The following is a 20,023-nucleotide window of genomic DNA, read 5'->3' on the forward strand; positions in this document are numbered from 1 at the left end:
ACATGGCTTATTGTTAAATTGTTATAGCAATACTGGAGTTCGGAGACGTTTCTTTTGATATAAGATAGAAGTGGGTGACCTATTCTCAGCCTAGTCAGTACAACTTCCTCTCTACGGCATTTGCGACTGGAGGTACCCCAGGGCTTGACATCCTTTTTAATAATTTTTAATTTTCTCATTGGGCTTTCGTTCCACATAAATTGCCATTTATCTTTGACTTACCTACCTAATCGTTTTATAATCTAATCTTTTGTAAATTTGGAGTTTAAGTCCTATCAGCTTCTCTAATCACGGCCTCAGTGATTGTGCGTGCCTATAATAATTGGTACGCACAATTATAAAGGTAATAACCTTCAATATCAGTTAATTTACCTCCTCCCTCTTCCAGACTCTCAAATAGGGAACCTTGGTTTGGAAAACCCTATACTAACTGTAAATATCCCTGCTTTTCGGGAATAGTGACACATCATAAAAAAATGTTTTTTTTTAAATTTTGTATTTGAGTTATTCTATAGACTGGAGTTAATTTGTAACAGAGAAGTGCTTTATTCAGCCATGCTGCCTAAATACATCAGTTTGCTACGATACACAGCATAATAATCAACCCGTGATCGGACATATATAAAATACATATATTAACATGATATAACAATATATTTTTCCTCTAACTTTTCCTTTTACAATCATTATTCGTCTACACATTAAATACAATTTTTTTTTTCCTATTTAACAATTTCATTCCTTTTAACAATTTTATTTCATTAAATTGACAATTTTATTCTCCCTAACTCATTCTCTCAGAGCCTCTTCAGTGATCCGCTACCCAGGTTCTATTCGTTAAACGAATTTATCATTAGATAGCAATGTAAAATCAAAGTAAAGACACGATAGTCACAACAGTAGATCAGTTCACAAAAAAAGAAATAAATTTAATAACTAATATATAGATTTAAAAAAAAAAAAGTTAAAATAAATCATTTAAATGATTCGAATTACATATGGAGTTAATAGAGGATTACATCAAAAAACGGTTGACGAAGTTAAGTTAATCCCAGTTGCCAACAGTTAAAGGAGCAGTGACCTACAACCTGGGAAACCCAACCTCAACCCGAAGACTGAACCCAGACTGCTGTAGGATATTCTGTTATAAATTTTAATAAATATAAAATTAATTCATAGTCACACTACCTCTATTTTACTTTTTATTATTACTTATTTTATTTATTCATTATTTTATTTTTTTCTATTTTCTTCTCTCGTCCCTTTTTCAAATTAACTTGTTTCTTTTTACTATTAGAGGGCAATTGTTTGTTTTATTTAAGTGTACCAATATCATTATTTTTCTTTATTAATTTTACTTTCCTCTTTTAGCATTATTCTTATCTATTTATTTTTTTTTCTTCTTTTAATAATAACATTGTATATAGTGGGGTGTCTTTTGTACGAGACTATACCCCCCCCCCATAATCAACTGTTAAAAAAAAACATATATAATATAACGGTTATATCAACCATGTAAGGCCCACCAGGCCGATCTGGTATAAAATAAAATATATATAATACTTAAATGAATAGAGAAATAATTTAATGAATAAATAAGTTAAAACACTAATCGACAGGTCCAAAAACTAAAAAAAAAAAATCTCAGAGCTAATTTCTATGCAGGTAATGATGTATGATCCCAAGGGAGTCCAAAATAATATTTTTCGCCAAGATCGCTATAACCCCGATGCCAACACCTAGGTCTTCTAAAAACTGTAGTAGCCTTACCTCAATAAAGAAGGTAACCTCAGTCTACGGTACTATCTTTACAATACGTCCATTCCTAAAAAAATTAGGGGTAACTCCTATACAAATAGATTTAGCAAGTACTATAAGTGGATTATACATACATAAACAGATTGGTTCCGAAAGTGTAATAAATCAAAATTATTTTATATAAATAAATAATATACAAAACTAGGCAATATACAATAAGCTGGGAAAGTTATTTGTATTTGTCTCCTTACAAAAAAAATAAGTGCATGTATAATGTTATCAAACAGATAAAACCTATAAATCTTGTTTAAAAGACAGGCATCCAGATTTAATTTTGAGGTTTTGGGGAGAATATATGAATAACAAGTTAAGATCCAAGTCTCTGACTACCTTCAGTATTATTAACACTCAAAATTTTAGTCGTAATATACTCTCAACATTTATTTTTAGAAATTCTCCAACGTTTCGGCCCTCAGGCCATTTTCAAGGAGACAACCTTAAATATTGACGTCATATTCTTTAAAAAATTTTATATTTTAAATCTAAAACTTTTTCACTTAAATAATTGTCTCTTTTTCTACTTACTAACATCATTTACAACAGTTATTATATATGACGTTTGTAAGTAGAAAAAGAGACAATTATTTGTGGGAAAAAGTTTTAGATTTAAAATATTACAAAATTTAAAGAATATGACGTCAATATTTAAGGTTGTCTCCTTGAAAATGGTCTGAGGGCCGAAACGTTGGAGAATTTCTAAAAATAAATCTTGAGAGTATATTTGGATCAAAATTTTGTGTTAATAATAAAATAAACCACTCTCAAACAATCATTAATCTAATATTGTGAACTGGGATACATTCAGTATTTTATACAAAATATTTGGAATAATATTATTCAGTTATGGCATGTATCTGGTTCTATTCTCCTGGCTCGCGAAACGACTAGACAAAAATGAATGCCGCTCCATCATAAGCAGGACACTAATTTTTCATTTTACTAATCTATCATTCATTCCATATTTTCCTACAATCAATGGAAGTAATGGTGTATAATCTCTAGGAGTCATAAATAAAATCCTCGGCTAATATTACGGGTATTCATGATCTTTAAAGTATGCTAATTGGATAAATATTTCCTTCTTTTACCATGTTTTTTTAATAATTTATTTATTGATATTTACAACTGTATACACATATATACAACAAGTAAATTTGCTGTAGGTGAAATAGTAACATGATAAAAACATGTGGAGAATCTACCCACTGATAGAACTCCAATAACATTTCTAGAGGAGAAGATCTCGAGGCCATCTTCTTTTCAGACGCCTAGGAGGATTATTAGATAATGAAGGAGAAGCCAGGTTAGAAACAAGTGGATTTGGGTGGTTGAGAAGTTTATTATGGAAGGAACGGTATCTGGTTCTGGCCAAATCGGCAACATATGGAACATTGAGGTCCTGATGGATGACTTGATTTGTGACAAAGTAAGGAGCATTAAGGATTTTGGACTGTAAGGATTGGATTCTGGAGGAATTTGATGGTTTAGTGGAGCCCCAAAGCTCAACTCCGTATGTCCAGATAGGCCTTATAATAGTCATGTAGATCAGTCTTTTGTAATGGATTGGCAATTTAGACCGTTTGCCTAGTAAATGTTGAAATATTCGGAATCTACGAGCAGTTTCTTGTCTTTTTAGTCTTGTATGAGGATTCCATGTCAGTCGTTTGTCGAGATGTAGTCCTAAGTAACGGATCTGTTCGACAGGAATAAGTGGGGTATTATTAAAGGATATTGTAGGGGAAGAGGTCATGGGTTTACGTCGAAGGGTAAATGTGATTTGGTGGGATTTATTGTTATTTATCCAGTTTTGGCACCATTCTTCAAGGGTGGTGATGTGGGATTGGAGAGATTGGGATACAATGTAAGGATTATTGTTCACTGACAATAGACATGTGTCATCGCCATACGTGGTGAGGATTTTTAGCATGTTAAAACGATATAACATTTAACATGATTGAGAATCAGTTAATAGGTCTGTTAAATGGAGAATGACGTCACACAACGTACCAGCCGAGTTCGACACCATTTTTTCTTTTGTCGTTTTGATAGATTAGTTTCTCGTAGTTGGAGTTGTTTTTATTTTGGGCCGTTTTTAGAACTCTAATGAAGTGATGGATGAAAATGACGAAATTCTGGAAGGTTTTAGAAGGAAAGGTTACAAAGCTGCTTAGAAACTCCACTAGGAGCCCCTCTGCATTTAACACATAACGTGAACTTTAAATTAGGCTGCTTACAATCCTATACTCTTAACATTTAGCATGTTAAAACCTTTTGCATTTAACACATCATGAATAACCCTATTGTAATTTCCCTGATATTAACGTCTAGATTCTCTATAGAGCTGCTTATTCTGTTCAAAATTGTTCTGCGAAATCCAAACCAATTTTTCTTTATGGAAATGGATACATTTTTCATATATCTCCTAATTTTCTTTTTCTTTTCACGCCACCCTCCTTATCGAGGTCAGTACTTTCCGAACGTACCGTGAGATCCTAGACCAGAGATGTGCCTTCTATCTTAAGGAATACAATGATATCTCAATCTCGGTAGGCCTATGTTGCCGGCGTGTTATGAGGAGGGAGTTGTTGGGGCATTTTCCCAGCACATGGGTAGTAGGACGTAGGTCTGCATAGTTAATATTAAGTTTTAAGGATTATTACTCTTAAAAACATAAACATATTTTTTTTACATTGGATAGCAACGTAAGTAATTTTTACAATAGCTCTCTACGTCCACTAAGCCTTTAAATGGATATCCGTGATGATACAGAGGATAAATCGTTGCTTTGTCTTATTAGAGGCAAAATTAAAGGGGAAAAAAAGTATTTTTTCTGAACGTATTTCAAAGAAAGTGGAATTTCACCTTTTTTTAAAAAAACGACACATATTCATATCCATTAATTACCCACCGGAGAACAGTTGTGGCCGTATCAAACTGTACATAATATTTCCTAAACATTGGCGTAAGGTTTGTTGTTCACAGTGTTCATGAAGTTTGTTCAAATCGTTTTCTTTAATATTAGAACAGTTTACTTGTAAGTTGAAAATAAAAAATTGTTTATTATTCAGGGACTAGGTCCCTATAGGACAATTGCAAAGGTAATTTTGATTTTACAATAATATATATTGGTCAAAAACAGTGTGGCCACACTTAATTAAAACTTATATTAAAATTAAACTATCTATATACATACATGTACTATTTATATATATATTCTAGAAAACCTGCAATTCAAATTCTCAATCCAATCCCGTACAACCAGGTCCCGTTTATCTGACATCTACCCGCCTCACCGAACTGTTTAATGAATTATTTTTTACCCGAGCTGCCTTTCACTGGAACTCCATTTCCTCTAACATACGCCATGTACCAACCCTTCCCTCGTTTGAAACCCTTATATTTAACTACCTTTTACTTCATCAATCTAATCCAATATTATAATAGTACAGATAATTTGTAACTACCTTTTTGTTTTGCTTTTTATGCACTCAGTCAGCTAGTTTTTTGATTTTTTTTTTAAATTAAAGTTATTTATATATAAATTTAATATAAGTTTTAATTAAGTGTGGCCACACTGTTTTTGAGCAATATATATTATTGTAAAATTAAAATTATCTTTGTAATTGTCCTATAGGGACCTAGTCCCATAATAACAAACTATTTTTTATTTTCAACTTATCGCAAAGTAAACTCTACCAATATTAAAGAAAACAAACTTCATGAACACTGTGAACAACAAACCTTACAAATAAAAATGCATCAATAGTTGTACGATTTCATTTAAAACCATATTGATCATTTTTGATCAGTTCTTCGGCGTAATCCTTGATTCAACTAGTTAAGATTAACTTAAATATTTTATAACATACAGTCATGAGTGAGATTCCACGATAGTTATTACATTTCGTCCTCTGACCCTTGTTGTAAATTTGTGTAAGTAGAGACCATCCATTTCTCGGACATTTTCTCTATTTCCCAAATCTATTTTACCAATAAGGTATATTTCTAAAACTCCATCTTCACCACATGCCTTGATAATTCACTATGAATAGAGTAAATTTCCTTCGTAATTTAAATTTAATACTTATTATTAAGTTGAAAGTTAAATTATTATTTGAAAACTTTGCAGCCAACATTACTAATTATTATTCACTCAATATATTAAAGCGTGATACCAGGGCCAAGAAACAACAAAAGAAAAGAAAAGTTTTAGATATTCAAAAAACAATTAAGAACAATACCGAAATTATACTTCACTAAGGTTACACTCTCACACTATACAAATAATATTCGTTACTTTCATCTTTGTCCAAATCACTCTCGCCATAATAATCGACAATATCTAACGATTATTATCGATCCTTCTCTCGGACGACCAATCAAATCACTCCGTTACAAATTAACCAATTATCGATTGTTCTCTTGACCACGGCTTACATGATAATCCCGTTACAATATCTCTATTATTTCTTTATATATATTTTACTGCTCTAACATTAGCTAATTATGCTTTGCTTATAAATTCTAACAATTTATATTAATAATATATTTTAAATATTTTTCTTGTACAGATCGAACGTGAAAAAGCTGACCTGAGCGTACAAGTCCTCTCACTTCAGGAGAGGCTCGAGGAAGCTGAAGGAGGTGCCGAGAGTCAGGTAAAATATTTTTGATATTAATTTAATTGTCAAAAATTACCATTTATTCTTATACAAAGATTTTAAAAAGATATTTAGTCAAAACTGTAACTCAAAACTGGATATTTCGAATTAAACCCTTAGTTCTTGAGCGAAAAACAGTTATTTCAACCCAATTATTATTTGATTATATTAATGAAAACTATATACAGTTACTAGTAAAAATTGATGACTGAGCCAACCTTTATATGGAAGATAAAAAAGTAATGGATGTTTAAGATGTGAAGAATTTATTTTTTAGTTCTTTACTTGAAAGAATTTTCATCAAGACTGTACGTAAGATACAATAAATGTTATTAAATTGTAGATATTGAATGTTGACTTCCCTTTAATGTATTTGTTATCTATGATAAAGATAACCTTTCAGGAAGGTTTTTATATCTCCTTATTTAAAAAATGTGATTGTTTTAATTATTTAAAGAAATTTTATATTGTGATAATAATATGTTGCTATTAGCAATACTGGACTAATAAGGGAAAACATAATTTAATTATATATAGATATTTAATCAGGTAATTGTTTTACAAAAATGTTTAATAAGTAATTGTTGTATGCTTGGTATGTGTTTGAGAATTTTTTTAGAGACCTAAATATAGGGTGACAACTCCGAAACGTTTTCATTTATTAATGATATAAAATAAATAGTTGAAACAAGGAAGAGTGTTTTTCATTCAATAGTTCTAATTAGATTTAAAACTTTTCCAGTAGAAGATGTAACTTTAAGTAGATATTGAAGTAATCAAGCTGCATACTCCTTTTTTTTACTCAAGAAAAACCTACAATTTTCAAGAGCTCTCTTATAAGAGCATACATTTTAGAAAATTAACTCTATGTTAAATAACATCCTATAAATGGAGAAGATGGTCAGGGAGGGGGGGATGCGGTCAGCAAAAAAACACCAATAAACAAAAATTATTTATTTGTGCCGATGTTTCGACCTGAGTTTCAGGTCTTCATCAGGGAGCTTGCGGCAGTGATTCTGGCTAAATTGGTTTTCTGGTTAAACTGAGTTTAGTCAGAATCTCTGCCGAAAGCTCCCTTATGAAGACCTTAAACTCAGGTCGAAACATTGGCACGAATAAATAATTTTTGTTTATTGGTGTTTTTTTGCTGACCGCATCCCCCTTCCCCTCCCATCTTCTCCATTTATAGGATGTTATTTAACATTGAGTTAATTTTCTAAAATGTATGCTGCTATAAGAGAGCTCTTTACGTTCAATAATTCTTGAGATACAGTTTTTCAATAAGCCTTTTTTTTCCAAATAACGAAAAATCAATCCTTGTGAAGTAATTTTTTTGAATATCATGGGAACTATTGCTCCTACATAGATTAATGTTATCAACTATATTGTAGTACATTCAACTAGCTTTAATTTTAGTGCTAATTGTCATCTGTGTCTAATTGTTCCTGTTGTATAGTTTTCTATAAACCAACAGTTTTTTTTTTTCCGCACAAAAAGAAATCAACATTTTGTGACTTTATTTTGGCAAATATCATCATTAATCATCAATTTAGAGTTAATAGACATCAGATAGATATTCAATAAACTTGATTTCTCAAAAAATTCAATATCTCAAAAATTTGATAATTCAGAGTAAAATCAACCTTACTTAAACTTATTGAGTTTTGACCGTATCTTAAAATTGTAATCACAGGTTTTATTACAAAACGTTTCATAATTTATTTTATTTTTTCTTTAATAATTTATTTTAAGTATCACACTCAATTTACTTATTAGTTATATACAGTGAATGTTAAATGGTCAAGATCTTAAAATTTCAAGTTAAATACTATAATATTGTTTATTATGTATGGATAATTGCAAGTATATGACTTAAATCGAGATGGTCCAGGTTTTGGTCAAGAAAACCAAAAAATAGTTTAAACTATTTATTAATGCCTAACAATTTGACCAACACTGCAGGTTTTCATCAGGGCTAAGATACAGGCAGATAGTTGGCAAAGATAATGTAAGTGTATAACCAAAAACTTTAGTTATTTTATATTTTTGGTATTCATTTTTAACTTTCATACTATTTTGGAATTGGTTTATTTTATTTTATTTATGGGATTGGGTAAATCAGGGATGAGGCGCTGTTCTACAAACTCCAAGGACCCGGGTTTGAATCTGGCTATGGCAGATAATTATTTTCTGTTTCACTGTAGCCATGAGTCAGTCCTGTGGGTTCGGAAGTCTTCAAGGTTCAACACAGCCTCATTAGGTGGGACACTTAATTGGGTAAAAATCCGTAGGTCGAGTATGATTCTGACTAAATCACCTCCTTGCACAACCGTTGGTTTAGTAGCAGTACTTCCTTACAAATTTCTGCACCATTCATGGGTCATAGGAGTATGGATATAATTAATTTTTAATTTAATTTATTTTGTTTATTCGGACATCTTTTTATACCTCCATCTTTATATTTGTTTTATTTACATTTCACTTATATATTCTTTCATTAGCTCTCCTTGCTCTGTATCTTTTTATTTTAGCCCTGATGAAAACCTGTAGAGCGGGTCGAAGTGTTAGTTATTAGTAAATAGTTTATACTATTTTGGTTTTCTTGTTCGAAACTCGTACCATCTCCTCTGATAGTTTTACTAATATAACTTTTAGAATAATCTTACGAATCAGCTGGACAATAATACCAAATATACTTTCAAGTTGTGCAATGAATACTCAAACAAAAGAGAATAGGAAAAACAAATTTAATAAAAGAGAATTTTCTCATTCTCCTTATCTTTACCTTGCTACACTACTGTGTGAACAATTTTGTACATAAGAAATCGTACTTATTTGAAGTTCTAAGAAAAAATGTGTCATTAATGATTTTTTCTATATATCTCATTTCATTTACAAAATACGTTTTGTTATTTACTGTATTATTTCAAATGGTCTAAAACAAAAAATGTTTGTCAAAGCTAACTGAAAAATCTAATGTTAGATTGATGATCATTCTATTAAACTAGTAGGTCATCTATTTTAGTTGAAGTATATTTAGTAGTGGTGATTGAAAGCCTTATATTTAGTAGCAATCAATTTAAGACATGCCTCAAAGTTGTAAATGATCTTTAAATCAATGCATGAAAAAATTTAATAACTTTGTTCAATTTATGGTTTAACTTCATATCACTAGAGTAGGTAAGGGGAAAGGTATCCATGTACTATAGAAAAATACTCTAAGGAAAAAGAATAAACTGATAGATAAGAATTTTTGTTGATAATTATGATAATTTATAATTAGTAAATAATACCACTTACTTTATTAATTTGAAGCGACACATAGATTTAGTCGAAATAGTTGCTAAATGAAAATATATTGAATTTTTTTTTTTTTTTTTACAGTCGTAAATAATGTTCAAATTGATCTTTGACAGAATTACATATTTTTTTTCTTATTAAATATCAAACGCAAATACTAAAATAAAAACTTATTGAACCACATTAAGCATACCTTTTTTTTTTTTTTTTAATATAAAGTTATATTGTAATAACAAAAAGTAATAATATAGTAATAACAGTTTTATTCTATATCTATGTATATTTCATTTTTTTTAACGTTTTGGCTATTTTCAAACATACTACTCCTGGAAGTATTTGTGAGTGCTTACTTAAAACCCTGTTTATTTCCAGCTGTTTATCAACTTAGGTGATATTTCTCTAGGCTTTCATATCTACAATATATAAATAAATATTGCGATAGATATATATAAAATTAATCTTTTAGAAAAATTACAACTTTTCAATTATTTTTATTGACTATTCAATTCAGTATTTATACCTAAATCAATTCAGTCAAAAATTATAATTTTCCTAAAAGTGAGAACCTTTAATTATATTTTTCGTGAAGCTAGTGGAAAGTTCTTAGCATCATTGTGAAGAAAGCCATCGCCATAGATTTTACAAAAGACTTATTTTTAAAATAATTATATTTCTGTTAAAAATTATATAAATTAAGAATTTTTGCATTAATATTTAGGAAAAATCAATTATTTCTTTAACTAAATTTAAATCAAATTTTAAACCATCTTTTTTTTATAACCATATTTTACTTTTAGAAACTTAAAATAATTATAATAAGACTTTTATTGTTTTTTAGTGCACTCTACTAGATTTCCTATTTAACTATTCTTCATTTACAAATTTTTTTTTTTTAATATATAGTTTAACTTATAATCAGATAAATATATAAAAAAGATTTTATATATTTATGTAATGTTCATTTTAATTTTAAATATTTCATTATATTTTCATTTTGAATGAATTTTTTTGAATATTTAACTAATTGTAAGATTTATCATAATTAATAAAATATAATTCAACTAAAATTCTTATTCGAATATTTATTTTTAATAATTTATATTTATAGTTCATAATCACCATAAGATTATTTTTCAATTATAGATATCTTTCCACTTCTTTTGTAATCTGGTGATATGAAGTTAAACTGTAAATTGAGAAAAAAAATATGTTGTTTTGTCATGGATAATTTAAAGATTTTTAAAAATTGTTCACTGTTCAATCTTCAATTTATTTTCATTTATTAAGTATTTCAACAATATTTAAGAGTTATTATAATTAATAAAGTCAGTTATATTATTTACTATTAATAAAAATTAATAATTATCAACAAAGTTTTTATCTGTTAATGATTTTCACCATAATAGAAAGATAAATCTTGCAGTCATTAATTCCTAATTTAAAGCATTAAATTAAGAGATACAGAGAGTAATGAATGTCAAAGAAGGTTAACAATAAATTAATATATAAAATTCAATTTTCAGTTTGAAATTAACAAGAAGAGAGACACTGAGTTACTCAAGTTAAGGAAGCTCCTCGAAGATGTCCATCTGGAGTCAGAAGAAACCGCCCATCTCCTCCGTAAGAAACACCAAGAAGTTGTTGTTGATTACCAAGAGCAGCTTGATGCTATATCAAAAGCCAAGTCAAAGTAAGTGTTTTTATTTATCTATCTCTCTTGTTATGAGAAAAAATAATGTATGCGATTGCAATGAGTAAAGCTTTTGATGAGATAGAATGAATTTCAAACCATTAAAATTAAATTTTGGGAGTGGTAAGGCACTGTGCTACTAACTCCAAGGACCCAGATTTGAATCTGGCTGTGACAGATAATTATTTATTTTATAACTGTAGCTGTGAGTGAACCCTGTGGGTTTGGAAGTCCTGCAGGGTTCACCCTGCCTTATAAAGGGCTAAAGTGGGTGCCCTTAATTGGAGAAAAATTTAGCAGTCGAGTGTAATTCTGACCAAATCACCTCCTTGCACAACCATTGGTCTAGTAACTGTACTTCCTTCCAAAGTACTGCACCCCTGACACTTCATGGGTCGTAGCGGTACAGATTTTTTTTTTATTTAATTTAAAATTTTGTATGAAAACAAGTGATTGGAACATAAAACATTTAAAAACTATATTTTATTTTTATTGTCACCCTGATCTATTTCCAAATACCTTTGTTATTTTTTATTTTTACAACCATTTTGTTACAAAAAAAATCTTGTATTAACATTGTCTTTTTTAAAAAAACAATGAACCAAATTCAATTAAAATTCATTAGTTCCTTTTTTTGATGAAATAGGTCTAACAAAAAAAAAATAAAACATTAGGAAACTTTGAAATGATAATTAAAGTTCAATTGAAATTGTTTTTTAAAAAATTTAAATACTAATATCAATTATAAACATTTAATTTAATACAACCAAATGTATAGATAAGGACAGAAGTATTTTTACAAATATTTTTTTTCATATTTGATAATACTAAAAAAAAAACTGGAAAATAAAATAAAATGGTATGTCCTAATACTGCGTTCTTCAACTGTATGTTTTAATGAAAAATCAAAAATAAACAATGTGACTACATATAACTTACCTGTTATTAATCCTGTTTGTAATTCAATTAATTTTTGTTTGTAGTTTTAAATTAGGGGATTTATACTAGATATGGGTTTAATACATCAAAAATGTAATATGTATTTGAATTTCGGTGAAAATACTTCCTACTAAGCTTTTTTATTAGAACATCTTTATTTATTTTACAATCTGGGATCTTTATCCTATCTTCAGGTTATTTTATCCCTGTAATTACACCATTCTATAAGTATAATCTTTATATTAACAACTTATTAAAAATAATAAAAATTTTGTGAATAAATTCTATAATCTAACATTTTTTTTTTATAATCTTTTGTCCCTTAATATTACATTATTCTATCTCTCATCTTAGCAAAATCTAATATTCTATTACATTGAGTATTAACTCTTTGGATTTATTGTCAAAACAATTGAAATTTTTTAAGATGATTTCCTTATAATTAAATTTATTTCATAACTAAAATTTTGTGAACAATGATAATAATTTATAAAATCTAACAATTATTTTTTAAAAACTCTTTCATTCATTGATGCTATATTATTCTATCTCTCACCTTAGCAACATCTAATATTCCATTTCATTAAGTATTAGCTGTTTGGATTCATTGTGAAAACATATATACTACTTTGTTCCTTCCTGTTGATATAGCTGTATAATAAAACAAGTTATAATTCTTCTATATCTTCTCTGTTTATACAAAACGTTTATAATACTTCGAAAAATTTCCAATTAAACAAATTTTATTTAAAGTTAAATGTATAATTGTCAACAAATCGTTAATACCCCAGTTAGTCAAAGCGAGCCTCATTTAGTGCCAAGAATTGTGTAACCAAACCGCTGGATCTATTTTTGTCGACTGAGGTATGCCAAGCACAAGCCCCCTTCCCCATCTCCATATTTGTATTTGAGGTGATTTCCTCAACCAATCGAGGTTCATTGATATCTCCAGATAAATATGAAAATAAAATAAATGATAAATAGATCTATTTATAAAAAAAAATAATCAAAAAAGAAAACTTTTAAGAAATTATCATTTACCATACTTTCATTTTGATGTTTTCGAATAATGTTTAAGTGTCAACATACTTTTGACTAATCACAAATACACATAAAAAACTATCATATCAAGAAATATACAGTTAAAAAATTAAAAATAATAATAACAATTATACACTCATTCGAGACATCGAGTAAGCTTGCTGTTTTTCTTTTTTTTTTTCAAGTCAATAAAATTTGCAACAATTTGAAACCAAAATGAGCACCTTACTTTTCAAGAAACAACTCTTCAAACATTGACCACTTTCTTCAAAAAGTAAAAAAATTGTCTCTCATTATGTGAAAAATCATAAAAATATATATATGATTGACTGTATTATTTCAAATTATGAAGATGGTCGGAGATGCGGTAAAAAAAAAAAAAAATAGTTAACAACTATTTATTTGCTGACGTTTCGAGACATTGTTATACCATAATAATGGCAGTAATATATTATTATATAATATTTATTGATATTACTTAGTTTTTTTGTTATTATTTACAATTTTTACCAATTTTATAAATTACTTTTTCTAATAATAAATATTTTTCAAAATATGAATAAGAAATTATATAAGTTAATATAGTTAAATATATTTTTTGTTTTCTTTTGACCACACTCCTGACCATTTTCTTCATAACATAAAAAATATATTCTAAAAGAACAATCAATTAGAAAAAAATTAATTAAATTTAACAAGCTTTTCTTTTAGCACATAGCCAAGATTTCCTTATATAATCATCATGTTTATCAGAATTTTATGAAAAACTAATAATTACAACTTGAACAGTTTTGTTCCTAATCTTTTTTATCACATTTCATTTTTCAATATTTTTAGTTATCTACCATTTTTAAGAGAACCATTGGGCCTAAACTAAAAGTTAATTAATCAATTTTTGGAGTAAATAGCAAGTAATATTTGGTTAGAGCTCATTTTGGTTTCAAATTTAAGCTAATTTTATCGAGTTCAAAAAAAGAAACTTAGACAAACTCATAGTTTTTGAGCATACTATCTTCTAGTGCATTGATGTTAGATAAGGAGTGGTTTCTCTTTTATCCTGCCATGGTTGATAATTTAGATTTAGGACCTCTCTTGTCTTAAATCTTGCTTTAAAAATTATCCAAAATAACTTGACTTCTTATTATTATTACATATACTTGTTATTCTTATTCTTATTTTTCTTATTATATTATTACTATAATAATACTTTATATAGTATTTAACCTGAGACTAAAATAATTATTATGATTTCAGGGCTGAAAAGGAAAAGGCCAAGTTCCAGCAAGAAGTATACGAACTACTCTCCCAAGTTGAATCAGCCAACAAGGAGAAGGCATGTAATTTACATACATGGAATTCCATTCTAATTTAGTTGTTTACGATATTAAAATATTGATTGATAAAATTTCTTATGATCATCGTAAACAATAGAATATATTATAACTTTTCTAGTTTTTAAAATATAAAAGAAAGGATAAAATAAAATGATTGTTAAAAAATATTAAATTGGGCTGCATAATGCTTCAGTACTAGAAGTTTTGTGCCAACAAGTAAAAATTTTAAATCAAGAAATGAATTCTCATTTTGTTTTTTATCCCTTATTAATTATAAAAATTTCTTTATTTAATTTTTTTTTTTGGTGTTATTTCATTGAGAGAAATAATATTTATTGATATTACTTAGTTTTTTTGTTATTATTTACAATTTTATAAATTACTTTTTCTAATAATAAATATTTTTCAAAATATGAATAAGAAAAACTATAATAACAATTTATAAGTATCTATTATATCATATTTTATTATTTGAGAAAAAAATAACAAAAATTTTATTTTACAGATCATTAGCATCAAACATTCAGAAAAATTGGAAGTTACCATCCATGAACTTAATGTGCGCATTGAAGAACTGAACCGCACAATTATAGACATTACATCTCACAAGACTCGTTTACATTCGGTATGCCTTTGAAATTTAATAAAAGTGGAAATATTCACAGCATAAGAATGAAAAATTCATCTTGAAAACTATTTATTTTTTTTCTTTTGTAGGAAAATATTGAACTAACCAAAGAAGTTCAAGACTTGAAGGTCAATATTGAAAATGTTACCTATCTGAGAAGCCAGGTTGCATCTCAATTAGAGGACGCTCGCCGTCGCCTTGAGGAAGATGAAAGGGTAAGGAAAATTATCCTAAAAATATTATTTCCATTGAAATGACTATATTCCAGTTTGCATCATTTGCTAGATATATCCATTAATTTTAAAGGAAATATGTGAATAACGATTTTCCAATTTGAAAATTTAAAAAGTCGGCTAAATTTTCTTAAAAGCACAACAAACACTTGAATTAAAATGTTCATTAGTCAAATCAGCAATCAAAGTAAAGTAGAAATTTTTAGTTATGCTAATTAGTCTAGTCAAAATGGGCATAATCATAAAATAAAAAAATCAGTAAAATTCAAAAAAAAAAAAGTTTTGTGTTGTTTAGCTCCTCCAATATATTACATGCTTTAAAGTCCCTCGAGTTCGCACATCTGGTTTGAGATAAAGGGAGTGGATGTGAACTGTGAGTCGATGTGAAAAACTGTGTTTTTTATCAATTTTTTTCTTACCTCTTGAAAAGAATTGGGTTTTGTGAAATAAGTTCTATATAAAATTAAACTACATCATTTTTCTGACAAAAGTGGTTTGAACTTTATTTCTAAACCATAGGGTTTCTGAGATATGTTTTGGACATAACATAACTTATCAATCCCACACCTTGATACTTATATTATTTTTAAAATGTAAGAAAATTGTCAATTAAAAAAAAAAAAAAACAATGCATCCATATCCCAAAAACAATTGTATTTAGAAAAAAAAATTATGATCATTTTTGTAAGAAATTTAATATACTTTAATTTTGTACATAGGTCATTTCATTAAACCCAAACCCAACACACAAATCCATGGAACTTAAAGTAATTACTTACTTAATGTTGGGAGTAATATAATCACACCTTTTTTCAATTTCAAGCACTTTTTAAATATTGCTCAATTAAACTATCTTAAGTCTCCTCTTCCTGTTTTAAGTAATATTTCAAAATTGATATATGATCATTGCTCCCTGGAGGTGTTAGTGGGATGGGTCAAGTCGGGAAGAATTGCCTTTTTTTGTGTTATAATCTTCTCCTGTGAGATTGTGACATGTTGTTCATAAAACAACCTATTCACTATAATTGTCTGAAAAGTCAGGTAAGTAAGGCTACCACAGAGGGCGTGAGTGGAGGGTTTCAAGCTATTTAACAATTTCAGGCCCTTTTTACTATGCTTATCATTTTTTTTTTTTTTTTTTTATGTTAGTGTTAAGTGTTTAATATGGACTAGATTAATATTTTTCTAGTCCACACCACTGAAACTAAAGAGTTTATAAAATCTTTTTTTTTTTTTTTATTAAAGCATATACCTTTTGAGATATGGAAGGCACAACTATTAGTCCAGTCAAATTAGACATCTAATTATGTGTGAAAAAGTCCCACAGATTTGTATATTTGGGATGGAAGAGGTGAATGTAAAGATCATGTGTGTTTATAAGAATTTTACTTTTCGAAAATTAATGGGTCCTATATAGGCAGAATATGTTTTTTCTACATCAATTCACCCCCACTCCTAAACTCACAAAATCTAAAAAATCTATGCCATTTTTAAGAAAATAATGTTCTGATGATACTAATCGATATACTCGATATTAATATAAAGACTGGAATAAACATATACATTCATAAAATTATTAAACATCAGTCAAAATGATTAAGGAAAAATAATTTAGAACACATTACATCCACAATTTTTTAATATAATACTACATAATTATAAACATTTTCTATATTATATAAATATATATTTAAAATATTTGTAACGGTTCGGCCCTAATTCATTGGCCATTTTCAAATATTATCCTCTTCATCATAATCATATTAAAAATACTTATATACAATATAATATACTTATATACTTTCATGTATATATTTTATGAAAGTATTTATTGCAATTATTTTTTTTAAAAAATTGTTTTCTCTTATTCTGAGCAATATTTACTAGTTCATCTTTTGAGGGGCTTTCATATCTAAAACATATAAATTAATTTTATATACAAATATATTTGTAAAAACTATATAACTGTTAAAATTAAATAAGCTAAAAGGTTTTTTTTGTCTCCATATTCGAGAAAAATTTATAACTTTTTAATTCTAAATTGGAAGCAAATTTTAATTTCCAGCATTACATGTGGATTGTCACTTTTTCTATTTTTTATTCATGGTTCATTTATACCTACTTTGTTCAGAAAGTTACCTCTATTGGTCTGTTGGATTTATTATTTAACTATTTTTGTTTGCAAAATGGAGATGGATGTAGAAGAGTTCACTTCTTTATTTTTTTAATGTTTTGTTTTTTATTTTTGTTTTCTTCCCCATTTTGACAGGAGTAGATTTACTATAAATTTATAAAAATTTTAAAACTGAATTGGAACAGCAAAGTAATCCATAAATGTCTATTTTTTGTATAGAGGAGATCCACCCTGGAAGTTAACCTCCACCAAGTTGAGGTTGAACTTGAATCTGTAAGAGTTCAACTGGAGGAGGAGGCTGAGGCCAGGCTGGAACTGGAGAGGCAGCTCGTCAAGGTCAACAGCGATGCCGCTACCTGGAAATCCAAGTACGAGGCTGAAGCTTCTGCCCGCATCGAAGAAGTTGAGGAAATCAGGTAAACTTTTTTTAATAGCACATTTTCATACCTTATGCAAAGTTAAAACTGCTGTTTTTTAAATTCTGAAGAAGGTTTGTGCTGGTTCATCAACCTTGAATCATGATTTTTTTCAATTAACGTTATCGTAGATGGTCCACCAGTGATAAATGGGTCAACAATTTATCACTGATTTACCATAGAGTAAATCGAAAAAGGGTTGTTTGCAATGCATTTGAAATGTGTATAAAAAAATATTAATTCATTGTGTTAGGTGAATTTCTTTCATTTCGTGTGGAACCTAAATATCAAGCTACTTAATAAGTACAAGACGTCTTATATGATTTCCAATTGTTGTGTGACATATTTATCTCTTTTGTAATCTCTTGCACAGTTATATGATGATTCAATTCAATTATGGCTTTCATTTTGTCATCTTTAACTTCGGGAGGTCGACCAGGATGTTTGCTATCTTTGTATGAAAATTCTACCAAAAAAATTTTTAAAACCAATTCTGACAAGTAAATTCTGTTAAATTAATCACCATAAACTTCACATTTATCTGTGTGAGCCTCAACTACTTTCTTTTCTTTATGCAAATAAAAAAGTCAAAAAATGCTAATTTTTGAACATCATGTTAAACTGACAGCTGTTAACAAAGTTATATTGAATCGATGGTATCAACTACCAGATCTCAAAAGAAAAAAAATCAGTAAGTATCATGAAATAACAAAATAAATATAATGCTATTTACTGGTGCAAACCGAATAAACTACCTTGCCAACCTTCTAGATACTCAATGATAAATGATTCCGAACGGATGAAGTCTTAATTTGTTTACTTTTCCTTTGTGTGGATCTGTAATAAATTCTTTGCGAGTCCTATTCCATCATATATAAGTCGTATTGCGTTTACTTGGTTTTATATATTAGTAGATATGTATGGCACATATTGCAGACTGTAGATGATTTTTTATATGTATATATATTGTTGAAAATTATATCTTATCTCTCTTCACATTACGATATTTAAATTGATTTATTAAAAGAATTAAATAAAGTCTAACTATTTTATTTAAACTATAGTTTTAATCATGAATGTTATATTTATAACTTCTCCCATTGATTGCAGGAAGAAGTACACTGTCCGTCTCCAAGAACAGGAAGAGCACATTGAAACCCTCATTGTCAAGATCAACAATTTGGAGAAACAGAAATCTCGCCTCCAGAGTGAAGTTGAGGTCTTGATCATCGATCTTGAAAAGGTAAAGGAAAAGCCAGCTTTGATAAATTTTTCTTCCTAACAACAACAGTTCATTTTCAAAAATAAACTACTGGATTGATTGAGTATATGAACAATTCTTTTTAGGCCAACAACACTGCTAGGGAACTGCAAAAGCGTTCTGAGCATCTTGAGAAGATCAATATTGAGCTGAAGAGCCGTCTTGATGAAACAGTCATCGCCTTGGATCAGTCTCAGAGGGATCTCCGCAACAAGGCTCAAGAGCTCCAGCGTCTCAACCATGAGCTCGAGAAGACCAGGGAGCAGAAGGATTCTTTGGCCAGGGAGAACAAGAAACTGGGAGGTAATAATTATGAATATCTGTACAATTACTTGATAAATGATAGAACAGGAATGCTGATTATCATATGAGATCTTACTATATTTACCAGGTCATTCAAAAAGTCCTGTCGTTTTTTTGGGGGAAATTATAAATAAATAAATATTATCAAAGAATCACCTCTATTCATCAAAATATCCACCGTTACAGTCGGTAACCTTCTCCCAACAAGATGGTAAAGCCCAAATTCCTTCCTTAAAAAACTGTTGATTTTTACTGCAAAAATAAG

The 20,023-nt window shown here is 28.5% G+C and overlaps 1 protein-coding gene across 2 annotated transcripts in view; it reads left to right on the forward strand.

The window, feature by feature from the left end:
* The window catches only part of Prm (Paramyosin), a 64,846-nt gene that overhangs the window by 30,730 nt on the left and 14,093 nt on the right, over window positions 1-20,023 (forward strand). For both annotated transcript variants that reach the window (XM_067046406.1, XM_067046407.1), the window contains 8 exons: window positions 6,390-6,476; window positions 11,303-11,469; window positions 14,704-14,782; window positions 15,289-15,408; window positions 15,501-15,626; window positions 17,998-18,194; window positions 19,305-19,437; window positions 19,542-19,758. In XM_067046406.1, the coding sequence (XP_066902507.1) occupies window positions 6,390-6,476; window positions 11,303-11,469; window positions 14,704-14,782; window positions 15,289-15,408; window positions 15,501-15,626; window positions 17,998-18,194; window positions 19,305-19,437; window positions 19,542-19,758 (1,126 nt within the window). The remainder of the gene's footprint in view (window positions 1-6,389; window positions 6,477-11,302; window positions 11,470-14,703; window positions 14,783-15,288; window positions 15,409-15,500; window positions 15,627-17,997; window positions 18,195-19,304; window positions 19,438-19,541; window positions 19,759-20,023) is intronic.

The sequence above is a fragment of the Halyomorpha halys genome, unplaced genomic scaffold (genome assembly GCF_000696795.3).
Source record: "Halyomorpha halys isolate HHAL.00 unplaced genomic scaffold, Hhal_1.1 Scaffold340.1, whole genome shotgun sequence".
Lineage (NCBI taxonomy): Eukaryota > Metazoa > Arthropoda > Insecta > Hemiptera > Pentatomidae > Halyomorpha > Halyomorpha halys.